Here is a 14,602-nt window from a genome sequence, read left to right as displayed (position 1 = left end):
ACTTTTTTTTGAAGAAAAAATTCATAATACCTAACCCTTTAGATTTTAAAATCGTTCACTATTCTTCATTATTCATTCAATACAATTTTATTTGCATCCTGTGACTTGTTTTTTCTAATTAAAAAATGCAAGAAAACAAAGGTTCTTCATTAATAAAAATCTCCATAATTTAAATTAAAATAAAAAAAAAACAGTTTTATTCATTAGAGCAAAATCAAAAGAAACCTACATAGGTTAGAAACTTAACTAATTGCAAACTAATTATTGATTTGATCTAAGAACTTTCAATTAGATTTGTCCACATCTTACACTTATTATTTCCCACTTTCTAGCACATCCTTAGCTTCATTTATCTTTGCAGCAATCAATGGTGAGCCGCCTCTGTCTGGGTGATTCAGTAACATTATTTTTCGATGTGCATCTCTTATCTGTAAAAACAAACATACCTAATTATTAGTTTCTAGGCTTATTATAAAGTCCATCTCTGTCCTTTTTTTTCATTTATTGATATAAAATATCACAGGGAATCCAACATTTAAATGTTATAAGTAGCTATTTACAAACAATATACATTTTGTGATTTCACCTAGTAAGACAAAATATTGATTTATAAATATTATAAATAAAGTTATTAGAAATATAAATGTTTTTTATGAATGCAAAAGTTTTAATGATAAGTTGATTTGTGTTAGTTATAATTTTGCATAAACTACTAAACCGATTTTTATAAAATTTGCAGTAATACACATTACGACATTGGAATAACATAATAAGTTTAAATTATACAGAAACTGAAATTATTTAGAACTTTGTCAAGGAGTGGATAATTGAAGTGATGATAGTTCAATAAAAGGTATACATACTTTTGCTTTACTCGCAGTGGGACTGACGCCTAAAATTAATGCAGCTTCACGCTTGGTCATTTTGGGTTCAAATCCTCCTTTATAGTATTTCGAATTAGCTAATGACTCACTGTCAAATCTAGGTAAGTTTTTCATTGCTTCTGCAAATTTTGACGAGGCATTGGGTACTTGTCTTAGGATATACCGGCCAGCAAAACCAACAGCTGCCATTCCCAATCCTGCTAAAATGATGGAACTAGCCTGAAGAAAAAAAGAAATATTTTCACGTCAATCATGGTGCAAATCATATTATAACATGTAATGAAACATGTAATTTCAGATCTTATTATGAAATTTTTAGGTTATATTACCAAAGATATACAAACCATTTTAGATTTTTTTTTTCAATATTTTATATACTGGACATAACTTTTAACTATATAAAACTAAAAGCATTCTAAATATTTTCAAAATTATTAGAATTACGAAACATGAATGAAGATTCTCACTTTTCTCACTGTTATATATTTTGGCGTTTGTGACAATGACAGATAGGTGACTAATATAGGTGCGTTTATGGTTGTATATTGCGGCAATAAAAAAAAATATTATCTACCACGGATATTACCACTTTTAATAGAAAGTGGCTTTCAATAAAGATCCTACAAAACTTCCGTCGCTGAATACATACAAAAACATAAAATATAACCAATCAGAACAGTGATATTTTCTTCTAATTACAAAAAATCACAACATAAAGTTCGTAATAAAGTAATAACGTTTTGTGTCTTTACATTAGCTTGCATTTTATGGACACTTTTATCATAAATGCATGAATTGACACCAGTATTATATATCTACTAAATGAAGAAAGTGATCTTGCTCAAGATTTTATGATCAGAAAATGTCAAAAGAAAGAAACACCTGACTGTTTTTCAAATTGATTGATTGAAATATTAGGGTACTTTAGTTCTGATTTCAGGACACGGATAAATTCTATACTTCACTTCCATTAAGTATGTGTTCGTAGTTCCATGACTATCTCAGAAATTAAAACCGATGATATCGATAAAAGGTACATCCCTAAACAATACTGGCAACCCGATTGAACATTAAAGACCAACGACAAAATTTATAAAAAAAAGTTATGCCTTTTTGAAGAAGTTCAACATGGCAGGAGATCAGGCGCAATTTTACCAGTTACTAAATACTTTATTATCTCCAGATAACGACATCAGATCCCAAGCAGAAGTAAGTGACCGTTATTTTTTTTCTATTATTGATAAAAAGGGTGAACTTGGTCTCGTCGATCTATAATTATTGTAAAAGTCATTATCGCTGGCCTCGTGTTAAAACGTGGTCATGGAGGAGCTAGTGTAAATTCAGAAATGCTGCCTAATATTGATGCTAGATTATTAAAAATGTTGAATATATCATCTGAATCTTTTTATCTTTACCATTAGTTTAAATTTCTACTAGTAGTTAGTTTTTATAGTATTTCCTAGTAACCGTTAATCATTGCCGCTAATTATGCCGATCGCCGCATTCAATTGAGGTCTTTGTACAGTAAAAACATTTTATAGATACCTATTGTTGACTTTTTGTTGCTATTTTATTATTGATCCCGAAATTTTATAATGTTAATTCCTATGTCATACAGTAATCATAAAATAACCAACATCAAGCTTGATTTTATATTTATGTACTTTTTGTGTCCAGGAAGCATACAATAACATCCCAACTGAAACAAAAGTAGCACACCTGGTAGGAGCAATCCAAAATGCAGACCTCGGGGAAGATGGCAGGCAGACAGCAGCGGTGTTCTTGCGGAGGCTTTTTAGTTCAGAGTTCTTTGAGTTCTTCCCCAAGATGCCCTTCGAGCAGCAGAGACTACTTCGAGAACAATTGCTTTTGACACTGCAGATGAATGTGAGCCAGCAGTTGAGGAGAAAGGTAATAATGTTGTATTTTATAAATAATTTTTACTGAAATTATTAATACAGTTGAAACACAGAGGTGGATTCAACCCAGCTGGAGGCACTGATTGGTAAAATTTACAAGATTTACAAATAAATGTTCTTAGTTTTGTTACTGATGTATAATAAACAGAAAATTAAAAGATACTATTGTTAACATCTCAACCAAATTCTTAATACCTCTTCCAATTTTATATCTGCTTTTTATAAAAAATACTGCCAAAACCTTATATACCTATTCCAAAAATAGAATGAATAGTCATTTTAAGTCTAAACCAACTTGCAATTAAGACAATAGCAATGATATGAGTCACTTATCATTTTGTATGCCGAAAACGTAAGCTGCAGTAGGAAAATTAATGGCCATTCCTTATTTTGTATGGCTTTACATTATGCAGTATGATACTCAAGAATATTATTTCAAAATGTAAAAATAGAATTGATTAACAAACAAACCAAATAGCCTAACTGAAATATTTCACAAGTAATTTTAAATATCTCAGTGAACTTATCTAAAGCAATTACAATGCATTAAAACCATTGCCATCTCCTTAAACAAGCTGATTAGAAGGGAAGGTAATATTATAAGTACCTAAAATCATTTTGCATTGAATTATAGTACTCCTTATTCATCCATGTGTTATTGCTATCAGAACCTTGTAAAGCCATGTTCAAGATGTTCAATTGCTATAATGTGATTCAATTTGTTATAAGTACAAGCTGCAAATTAACAAACTATATCCATCATTCATTACACTTTGGTTTTGCAAGCACTTTTCAATGTCAATGATTAATAATGATTATACACAGTGATTTGCATGTTAGTGTAAATGTTACTTAACATGGCACAAATCCTTCCATTTACTGCAAAACTTAATAAAAATTAAACAAATAAAATTCAATCAATTAATTTCAGAGGGAAACTATATGCTCAAAATTTTATACAAATGCTTATTTAATTGGTTTGTGTGATATGAGAGAAAAAAAAATATTTATTTTTGTAACTGGTGTTTTTTCATTAGTCATGTAAAATAAATAATAACATTGTTGTAGAATATAAATGTAACCACAGTGATCTATTACATATCTGATTAATAAACTACAGTGATTCAGCAAAATTTCATATTATGAAATATGAAAAAAGATATAATAGTTTGTATTGCTGACTGTACACAGTTTGGTAACATGTGTCTATAATACATACAATGGACCTTGAAGGTGATTTGATTCATGATATGAACCAATTGTTTCCTTGAAGTTCATAAACAAATGCAGTTTATTGATTTATGATATTTTTATATTGTACTTAAATTAACAAAATCTTAACATATTATGAGGAACATGTTTCTGCCTATTTTAGTACACATGTCAATTAAGTATGCTGATAAATCACATTAATCTTAATGCCCTCACAAGTCTATCTAATTTGGAGTGATAATAACTGGCCAATTGCATGAGTAATTATCCTAATGTACATATATTGAAGAGTTTCATATTATACCTACATAGTGTCATTGTTTGAATTAAATATATGTTAGATGACTATATGGAAACAGCTGTAAGATTAGTTTTTTTTGTTCTATATGTTTCAAACAGCATTACCAATTTAATTTGAGGTTTCCCTTCAATATTCAAAGTTCCCTCAAGATGCAGTAAAGTGATATAATTAACATGCTGTTAAAACATTTGGTAAATTTTTATTATAATATATTGAAACTTGCTTTCCCGGACACATTGGGATGCCCCAACTCCTCAAAAATTTGTAGACAGAATGGTTGTAGTTATACAGCATTCTCATTTCACATTCCATACAAATGTCTAAATAATTTAACATGAATGTAAAGAGTATTATTTGTAACATTTAAAAAATACCCATGTATGTAAGTGTATGTATTCACATTTACCAAATAAAAATCTTTGTTTGCAGATCTGTGATGTAGTTTCCGAGCTTGCTAGAAATCACATTGATGATTATGGTGTCAACCAGTGGCCAGAGTTTTTGCAGTTCATGTTCAACTGTGCCAACTCTCAAGACTCCAACATCAAGGAAGCTGGCATCAGGATGTTTACGTAAGATCAATTTTCAAATTAGTCTTTTCTCGACTGAAGTAGACCACTTAGGATCAACATTTTTTGGTCTAAGTACTTTGTTTTCATTATTTCTTTGCTGAGAATTAAAAATATGTTTAAATAAAGGCATAACATTTGAAAGACTTTAATAAATATATTTTGTATGCTGTTGCTAGGACTTTGTCTGCCTTAAAACAAAGGATAAGAAACAAGATCAGTAAATATCTTTCAAGTGCAGACATTAGTCAGTCACAATTTTATTATGTGTATCGGTTAATTAAAATTTATTTGAAAAAAAAAAAAAAAAACAATTTTAGAATGGTTTTTTTTTCTCTCAGGTCTGTCCCTGGAGTATTTGGTAACCTCCAGAATGAGAATCTGGACCTCATCAAACGCATGTTGCTCTCTGTACTGGCTCCCACCGAGTCTGAGGCCCTCCGCATACAGACTGTGAAGGCAGTCGGCGCATTCATCCTGCTGCACGAGAAGGAACCTGCCATCCAGAAACATTTCAGTGACTTGCTATTGCCTGTGATGCAGGTAAATTTTTGTGGACATACACACAGAAAAATACGTCTATATAAATTATGGGATAGACAAAGCCAACAGTCTTAAAAAGACTGAAAAGCCATGTTAGAATTGAGATTCAGAAGTGACATTAGCTAGCCTATTGCTAGTGGCTAGCTAACCCTAAGTTGACTGCAGTGTTTATTTACAGGTTAAACTCAAAGTGAATTATTGCTGGAAACTTCCATTTGCGCAATCATGTCCCTATTTTTGTTAATAGTTTTTCTCAAAAATTATCTATGTTTGCTACAATGAAGAGATGAAATCAAAAATATGTGATTAAACCTTTGTCAATAGTGTGCTTTTCCATAGCAATCCTTTTTTTGCCACTGCCAAAATGGATCTAGAAGCCATTAAGACTTGATTGTTTTGCACACATACTCCTACGTACACATGTTCCCTTATGAAATGTGTTACTGCCAAGGTGTGCTAAATTAAATTGGGAATTTCGCTAACATCACTCTCTGTAGAGTGTAGTTTGATAGTACCTCTCAAGACAAATACTTTAAAAAAGAAATTTTCTTCAAAGTTCTTAAAATTGTAGGGTTTGCTAATTTATTGTTATATCGTTACCAGGTGATAGCCCTAAGCATAGAGCAAGGTGTGGATGATTCTGCTCTGAAGGTGCTCATTGAGTTAGCTGAATCTGCTCCAAAGTTTCTGCGCTCCCAACTGGAGAATATTTTCCAAATTTGCATTAAGGTAAATATGTATGTTCATTTATGTTAATTATTACCATACTATTTGGTTTGGTATATATAGCATGTTTCAAGGTTGATACAGATTGGTGAGTGGTAATTACAATGCAAAGTTGTTTTATTTAGAGGTATACATTTTGTTTAGAGCTTTGAAAAGAAAGGGAATGTATTTTATATAAATCCTTCCCCACTGACATGCCTACTTTATTATCTGAAAAAATACATTCTGGGCAAGAAGGAAAAAAAAAGATCTTTATACCAAATTTTAGCTTATACAATCAGGTATTCTTTTTTCCAATACTGACTTATTCATACACCTATGGTATTATGGTGGGTCTAAAATAATATAAAATCACGCCATTTTCGCGAAACGGCAGGCAGAGGCTACGTTTTTCCACTTCCACGATCTCTGCATACTTCTTTCGCTCAACAGTTTCGGATACTTTGGACCTTATCTTTTGCGTCCTTAATTTGAAATAAAAAATTTAATTATACCTCTTGGAGAATTGTGAAAAAATAATAAGAGGTCAACCATGATCTAAGCCAAGTAAGGTTTGCCTCTACAGACAACTGCATTGACTTTTAATCTGTTTTATAAGAAGTAACCAAATTGAATCTCCAGGTTGTGGGCGACAAGAACCAGGAGGACACTTGGCGTCAACTGGCGCTAGAGGCGATGGTGACGCTGTGCGAGACGGCGCCCGCGATGGTGCGCAAGCAGGTGCCCGACGGCGTGCGCCTGCTGACGCCGCTCGTGCTGGAGATGATGTGCGAGCTGGACGACGAGGACGACTGGGCGCTGCAGGACGACGTGGCCGACGACGACAACGAGAGGTCTGTACCGAATGATTACTTGATTGTAGACAATGTGCATTTGTCTGCTATTTAAGAGATTTGTAAATTGACGTCGTGTGAAAATGCTGCAGTGTGATTTGTTCCGCCGCTCCTTGCACTTGCCACAATCCTTGCGCATTCGGATAATTTTCATACCTAATTATAAATTAAATATGGTCTTGTGTGACTGGTCCTTAAATGTACATATGGAAGAAGAAGGCACATAAAACTCACACTCAATGCAATAATATTAGATATAGACTGATGTAAACTTGATGTAAGATAATAGCTTATTATAAATTATAATGTAAAGTTTCTTTGATTGGCTTCATTATATATAATGAAGATTGCAGAACCTTTACAATAGCAAATAACAAGATAATTAGCATCCCATGTTCTTTATACATTCAGATGTCAGTCTCTTGGTGACATAAAAATGCTTTATTATATTAACTTCTTCACTCACTCTAGTTCTGCCACTTATTTATGTATTTTGTTACAGTAACTATGTGGCCGCGGAATCCGCTTTGGATCGTATGTGCTGTGGGCTCAGTGGGAAGATAATGCTAAATCTGATTGTGGGCCAGGTGCCCAGCATGCTGGCATCAGAAGACTGGCGTCGACGCCACGCGGCTCTAATGGCGGTCTCTTCAGCAGGCGAGGGCTGCCACAAGCAAATGGAACAACTTCTGGATCAAGTTGTGTCAGCTGTGCTAAATTATCTTACTGACCCTGTAAGTTATTTTGTTAAATGTTTGTCGTACATCTGACAGGCCTATCTGATAACCACGATACAGAAGGAAAAGACATGAAGTGACTCCTGTCGGACCCCTAAAGGGGACCCAGATTCTAATAATTGACCAAAACAATTTGTTCCATTTTACTAATTATAATGGAATTATTTTTTATGACTCAGCAACTACTCTCCTCCAAAAACAACCTTAATCTTCTAAGCATACCAATAAGAAATACATGATTAATGATATTAATTGTCTATAACATACAAAGCCAGTCTTATCACTCACACAGATAAATATTGAACTACTGCATGAACTTGCTAAAATAAGTAAGATTCAAGTTTATCTTATCAAATATACCAGTTACAACCCACTTGCACTCAAAAAAATTTGATGTCGTGATCGATGTGGGAAATCTATATAGAAAATGTCTACTTAAATCAATATCATATATCTTCAAAATTATGTCATCATTTGGTCTATGATCATTCATGCTAAGATCAGAAATGGCTTTACATAATTCTTAGATAAACAAAGACTTGATAAAATTTTACATCTAGATAGTACCACAACAAACAACACCATATGTAGTATTTAGCACGACTTTTTAGATACCCTTATTATTTTTAGCACCCTCGTGTCCGTTACGCAGCTTGTAACGCCATCGGTCAGATGTCGACGGATTTCGCGCCCGTGTTCGAGAAGAAATTCCACGATAAGGTTGTGCCTGGTTTATTGTTGGTGCTCGATGACAACGCCAACCCGCGTGTGCAGGTAAATTTTATAAATATTATTTAATGTTTCATAAAAAATCCATCTTTCTCACTATGAAGACGTGATATATCATTATGATAAACATAATTTGACAAATAATATAAAAATATGCTATGTATCTTGGAACCATATTTTACATTGTAAAAATAGGGTTTCTTATTTAGTAAGTCAAATAATTAAAAAATTGCGTGCTTTTATGTATAATCGTATTGTGTAAGTATCGTGACTCACGGCTTTTACGAAAATTATCCAGAACCACACAGTTTATGTCAACAATATTTACGATTTGATAACTGTTTTCAGGCGCACGCGGCTGCAGCTTTGGTTAACTTCAGTGAAGACTGTCCAAAGCCAATTTTGACTCTATATTTGGACCCATTAATGAACAAACTCGAGGAAATTCTTACTGCCAAATTCAAGGAGGTAAATACAATAAAAATGTTTTTATCAAATTTGCAATTAATATCCAATGTTCGTTAGTGATACATCTATTTTACTGGATGCATCACTTCCATAGCATTGGTATATAAAAAGTGGCAATTGCTCCGTTTCTTTCTATGATAGAAAGTCAAGGATCTCAGTTCACTGACATTATATTGTTATCATTTTAAATCATGGTTTTGTGAATTAACTGACTGCCTTAAACCATATTAAGTATGGAAAAAATGTTTGTAACGAAACTAAAAAATATATCTCAATAAAAAAATACTTAGCTAATAAGAACTATAAATTTCAGCTTGTAGAACGCGGTACAAAGCTGGTATTAGAACAGATTGTGACTACCATCGCATCGGTCGCCGACACCGTAGAGAAAGACTTCATCCAGTACTACGACAGGCTGATGCCGTGCCTTAAATATATAATCGCCAACGCGACCACTCAGGAGCTCAAGATGCTGAGGGGGAAGACCATTGAGTGCGTCAGTTTGATTGGTAAGATGACATACATATAACCATGTTTGTATTCCTCGTGGGGTAAACAGAGCCATCAGTCTGAAAAGACTAAAAGGCCACATTCAGCTGTATGGATTAATTTATTCCTTGAGAATGATTGTTAGATAAATTCAGTCAATCAAAGCCATCTTTCCGAAATACAAAAGTAACGCAAGAATAATTTCAATACGGAAAACTTTTTTTAAACCATTAATAATTAAATAATAATATTTAGGTCTAGCTGTAGGCGAAGAGAAGTTTATGCCTGATGCATCAGAAGTGATGGACCTGTTGTTGAAGACCCACACCGAGGGTGATCAGCTGCCCGCCGACGATCCGCAGACCTCTTACCTTATCTCCGCTTGGTCGCGCATCTGCAGAATTATGGGTGAGATACACTTTAATTTAATATACATAATATATGAAATATGTGTGATAAGAACAGCTTGAAATGGGAATTAATGAAAGTTGTTGACTTAGCAATAAAGAAGAATAAAAATGCGACCCAAAACGTATGAAGTAGTACCTTGTTCAAATCTGGGATGTCCTGGTGAAAGTTGAGGTCAAGCATATCCTAAATCGCCGAGCTTGAAGGAAGAGAGTTATAAACGAAGTATGCAGGGTTCGTCGCTTGTATAAGTTTCTGCCTACCCCTTAGAGAAAGGTGTTTTTTATGTATGTATGTGCAAGCTAACCTAGAGTGTCTGTGTTATAACAGGCAAGAAGTTCGCGCAGTACCTGCCCATGGTGATGGACCCAGTGATGCGGACGGCAGCCATGAAGCCCGAGGTGGCGTTGTTAGACAATGAGGACTTGGAGAACATCGACGGCGATGTCGACTGGCACTTCGTCACGCTCGGCGAGCAACAAAACTTCGGCATCAAAACTGCCGGTAAGTCTTTGATATAGTTAATTGATGGAACATTTTTTTTATTAAGGAGTAGTAGTAGTAAGTCTGTGTTTGGTGTCAGGAAAATTTGTACCAATAACTCTCTAAATAAGAATTTAGTTTTACAGCGCTAATGATGTTTTTGCGTTTAGGTTTGGAAGACAAAGCATCCGCCTGCGACATGCTTGTGTGCTACGCGCGCGAGCTGAAGGAAGCGTTCGCGGAATACGCCGAGGACGTTGTGAAGCTGATGGTGCCGATGCTGAAGTTCTACTTCCACGACAACGTGCGCACCGCCGCGGCAGAGTCGCTGCCCTACTTGCTGGAGTGTGGCCGCATTAGGGGCCCGCAGTACGTACAGGTACACATTTGATAGTTTTGAGCACCATTGTCACTTTGTTTTATATAGTCTCCTTTAGCTGAATCTTTTAGCTCTATAACTCACGATTGGTGTCTTGTATGTTGCTATTCTGCTCTCACACAGATATATCTGGCACTGCAATTCAGACTTAGTTAGCAAGTTTCGAAAAAAAAAAGTGTGGGGTACCATATATTGTAATGGAATGATTCTAAAATGAAAACCATATATTTTAAGTTAACCACCCTTCTTGAAGTCTTCTTTATATAAATAAACGTAACATTAACTTTGTTTATTGCAGGGCATGTGGGCTTTCATTCTGCCTGACCTACTGAAGGCCATTGATTCTGAACCAGAACTGGAGGTGCAAGTCGAACTTCTAAACAGTCTAGCACAGGTAAGTGTGTAAAAAATTAAAACAAAAAAAAAAATGTATTTTAATGATAAATCGCTCCACTCGCGGCGTCTATCTTTATCTTCCCATGCTAATGCTAAATTTTGTTCTTATGAGCATAATAAAGTAGACCCAGTCCATGGGCATTGTAACATTTGTTAAGAAAAAGTATAAAACACAATAAACCTATTCTTTGGTCTGGTTCTCATAAAGATTTTCGGGTTCACACGTGACGATAGTCATTCTGTATGGAAGTAAAAAGTTTAGTTATCTAGTAGGATACAGAGTCCCAATTTCTAATGCTATATATATCCAACGATAAAACCTTAAACATGATGAGTTATAAAAATTAATTGTTTATTTTTTACAATAATTCTAGTGTATTGAACTCTTGGGCACCGGTTGCCTGTCCGACGAGTCCATGGCAGAGGTGCTGCGCATCCTCAACAAACTACTCACAGAACATTTCGAACGCGCCACTGAACGCCGTCAGAAGAGATCCGACGAAGATTACGATGAGGTAACATATTGTATAAAGCTATTGTCTAGGGCTCACACTATTTTTGTATTGAAAATTACTAGATTCATCACTAAAAGAAGAGTAAAAGATAAAAAATATAAAAAAGCAAAGTTATAAATATTAAATCTCTCTAGGTTGTAGAAGAGCAATTAGCTGATGAAGACAACGAGGATGTGTACGGGCTGTCCCGCGTGGCCGACGTGCTGCACGCGTTGTTGTCCGCCTATCGCGAGCACTTCTTCCCGCAACTGGACACGCTGATGCCGCATTTGGTGCAGTTGTTGGCGCCGCAGAGACCTTACGCCGACCGCCAGTGGGCGCTCTGCATCTTTGATGATGTCATCGAGTTCGGAGGTTTGTACCGCAGTTAGATAACATATTTGCGAATCATAATTATCCGTGTACCGGGAGCACATCTTTCCGCACTTTGACAGTTGACTGATGTGCATTTGTACAGCATTGTTCTAAAAATTTGCAAATTCATTGCTAAATAATATGTTCTGAAAGCATATTAAAATGCTGTGAAAAGATTTATAAAGCTTCGAATTAATTGTGTTTATCTTATGTCTATGCACCTATTATTCTGTATGAATTCTTAAATTCTGTGACAATACTAACACTAATATTTTTGCAGGTCCAGCGTGCATCAAATACCAGAATATCTTCCTCGAGCCGATGCTCAGTGGCTTGCAATCGCCCGAGGCGGAGGTGCGGCAAGCGGCGGCGTACGGCTGCGGCGTTTTGGCACAATTCGGCGGAGAACAGTTTGCCGGCGCCTGCGCTAGAGCTGTGCCACTCCTCGCCGCACTCATAGCTGATCCAGAGTCCAGATGCGTGGAGAATCTAAATGCAACTGAAAATGCTATATCGGCCGTCACCAAGATTATAAAGTATAACCACTCGCAGATCAACAGAGATGAAATCATCAGGCATTGGTAAGTGTCTTTATGTTGCTCTTTCTAATTGTAGCTTTATCGGTGGACGGTTGTCGGTTGCCGCCCGCATATCGCTATCCCTGAATTTAATGACTAATATTAGTTTTATCACCATGCTATGTAAAACTACTATGATTACATGGATAAACAATGACTCTGTAAAGACAGGATTTGAGGCACAATTTGTCTGTCGGACATGACAGAATGCACGTCACTGTTCCACCACAACAACATCACAACTTGTTGACAGGCTGACATGGCTGCCAGTAGTGGAAGACACAGAAGAGGCCCCGCACGTGTTCTCGTTGCTGTGCGAGCTAGCGGCCGGCGGGCACGCGGCGCTCGCCACGCCCGACGCCCCGCAGCGCGTCATCGCCATCCTCGCGGAAGGGTTCCTGAGGGACGCCGTGCCGACAGACAACCCGGTCTACGCGCAGATGGTGGCGCTCGTCAGGCAAATACAGGTTTGTACTGATTTGACGTCATTACATTTATTGATGGAGGTATTATTGGTCTTGATTATTTGTGTCCCGTGGACAATACCTACATAGTAAAAGATCTATGTCAGCCAAAGCCCACTGCTGTCTTATTATCAATTCTTCAACCCAATTTTTTATTTGTTACAGAGCAACAGGGAATTGTTCAACTCGTGCCTCATGCAGCTGAGCAGTGAACACAAGGAGGCGCTAGAGATCGCGCTCTCCACCTAACATGCTCGCCGACCGTCTCCGCCTCACCTCCATTACACTCCGCTCCCGGGCTAAGGCTGGGCTGGGCTATGCTGTTATGCTGACATCTTCACTATACAACATCAAAACGTGCCAATTTTAACAGCTCACTGACAGTGAACTAGAATTGTAGTAACCAATTAATTTGAGGATCAGCCGCCGAAAGATTTCAGCATAACACTGCCTGAGGCTACTCCTTCGTTGCCAGGCTCCACCCTCATCACATCACGACAAATGCTTACTCCCTCATCAAATGCCTGCCTACATAATATATATACTATGTAATGAAATACATATTATAATGTAATGTTTAGTGTACCGAATGGATGAAATGACTGATGTGTTACTACATAAATTGTTGTAATTATTACTGACTCTGAGCATTTTCTTTCCTTTCTAAGGATTGTTTCTCTTCGATCTCATTGATCACGATGGTCTACCTGTTGGGGCTTATAAAATTGCTGTGATATATTTTTGTAATATTTTTTGATAATTTCACGCTTGAGACGTAAAATCTATAGCAACTTCTTTGGCGCGCCAGATGCCGCTTTCGAAACATTTTTATGTTATTCTTTGAACATAGTAGATTGCGAGGTAGGTCCAATTTTATTTTCAAGTAAAGTAAATGCGATGCATCACACCGTTAAAATAAATATCTGCAATACATTTTATGGCGAGTATTTATTAGATTTATAACATATTTTCGCCAATTCACGGATTTTTGCAGGAAACTTATTTCCGTAGTTTTTAAAGAATTGGACCACACGCATTGACGAAAAGTTTGCCATATTTCGGCTACGATGGGAACTTGGTGGCTGTCTCTCGCAATGGACGAGATATCATTTCTGTTTATAAGAAATAATTTTATTCATTAAAAATATATAATATTATATATACACATTTTTGTTTAACTAAAATAAAAGTTATTGACATTTTTAATGGCTTTTCTATTGGGTTTTAAAGAAGCACCTGTGGTATAATTTGGAATAAACGTAAAATTAATACGTCCATCATATGGATTGAGAAAGTATGTAGTTACGTCAAATTTTCAGTACTTACCTATTATGGGAAACCTACTGCCTCTGTTTGAGTGTGCAGCGATGGCACCGGCAGCGGATTTCTGTATGGTTTGTTTCACGTCTATTAAAAAGCTAAACAACGATAGTTTTTCGCGGGAAAAATACGCATGCCATGCTACGGGTCCAAGGAATGAGGTTAGTACGTTTTTTCCTGATTAAATTAATGCCAGACATTTTTGAAGGTTCTATTACCTTGCCAGACGCATTGGAGTGAGCAAAAGATGCAAGAACCTTCAAAAATGTCTGGCTACTACAGAAACGTTGTTTGA

At 35.9% G+C, this 14,602-nt stretch overlaps 2 protein-coding genes across 2 annotated transcripts; one reads left to right on the top strand and one right to left on the bottom strand.

Moving 5' to 3' along the window:
- Positions 1-103: 103 nt before the first annotated feature.
- LOC106139299 (mitochondrial import inner membrane translocase subunit TIM14) lies at positions 104-1,387 on the bottom strand. Its single transcript, XM_060954404.1, has 3 exons — positions 1,229-1,387; positions 864-1,103; positions 104-428 (listed from the first exon to the last, which is right to left on the bottom strand). Exons 1-3 carry the CDS (start codon positions 1,229-1,231, stop codon positions 315-317), a joined length of 357 nt encoding a protein of 118 aa, XP_060810387.1. The 5' UTR covers positions 1,232-1,387; the 3' UTR covers positions 104-314.
- Positions 1,388-1,942: 555 nt separating this feature from the next.
- Positions 1,943-14,193, top strand: LOC106139300 (importin-5). The gene is made up of 19 exons (XM_013340722.2): positions 1,943-2,093; positions 2,562-2,795; positions 4,746-4,888; positions 5,227-5,428; positions 6,032-6,157; positions 6,776-6,987; positions 7,490-7,721; positions 8,355-8,498; positions 8,802-8,921; positions 9,235-9,430; positions 9,666-9,818; positions 10,149-10,322; positions 10,472-10,680; positions 10,979-11,074; positions 11,451-11,591; positions 11,726-11,945; positions 12,226-12,526; positions 12,777-12,990; positions 13,153-14,193. The coding sequence occupies exons 1-19, from the start codon at positions 2,013-2,015 to the stop codon at positions 13,234-13,236; spliced, it is 3,282 nt and encodes a 1,093-aa protein (XP_013196176.2). The 5' UTR covers positions 1,943-2,012; the 3' UTR covers positions 13,237-14,193.
- The last annotated feature ends 409 nt before the right edge of the window (positions 14,194-14,602 follow it).

Source organism: Amyelois transitella, chromosome 4, assembly GCF_032362555.1.
Source record: "Amyelois transitella isolate CPQ chromosome 4, ilAmyTran1.1, whole genome shotgun sequence".
NCBI classification, from domain to species: domain Eukaryota; kingdom Metazoa; phylum Arthropoda; class Insecta; order Lepidoptera; family Pyralidae; genus Amyelois; species Amyelois transitella.
This window is presented reverse-complemented; position numbering and strand designations above follow the sequence as displayed.

Excerpts from the sequence above, each read along its gene's own strand:
- LOC106139299 (XM_060954404.1), bottom strand. Across the intron at positions 429-863 it reads CCACTGCGAGTAAAGCAAAA|ATAAGAGATGCACATCGAAA; the intron begins GTATGTATACCT and ends TTGTTTTTACAG.
- LOC106139300 (XM_013340722.2), top strand. The coding sequence starts at position 2,013 with ATGGCAGGAGATCAGGCGCAATTTTACCAGTTACTAAATACTTTATTA. Across the intron at positions 8,499-8,801 it reads ACGCCAACCCGCGTGTGCAG|GCGCACGCGGCTGCAGCTTT; the intron begins GTAAATTTTATA and ends AACTGTTTTCAG. Across the intron at positions 10,681-10,978 it reads GGGGCCCGCAGTACGTACAG|GGCATGTGGGCTTTCATTCT; the intron begins GTACACATTTGA and ends TGTTTATTGCAG.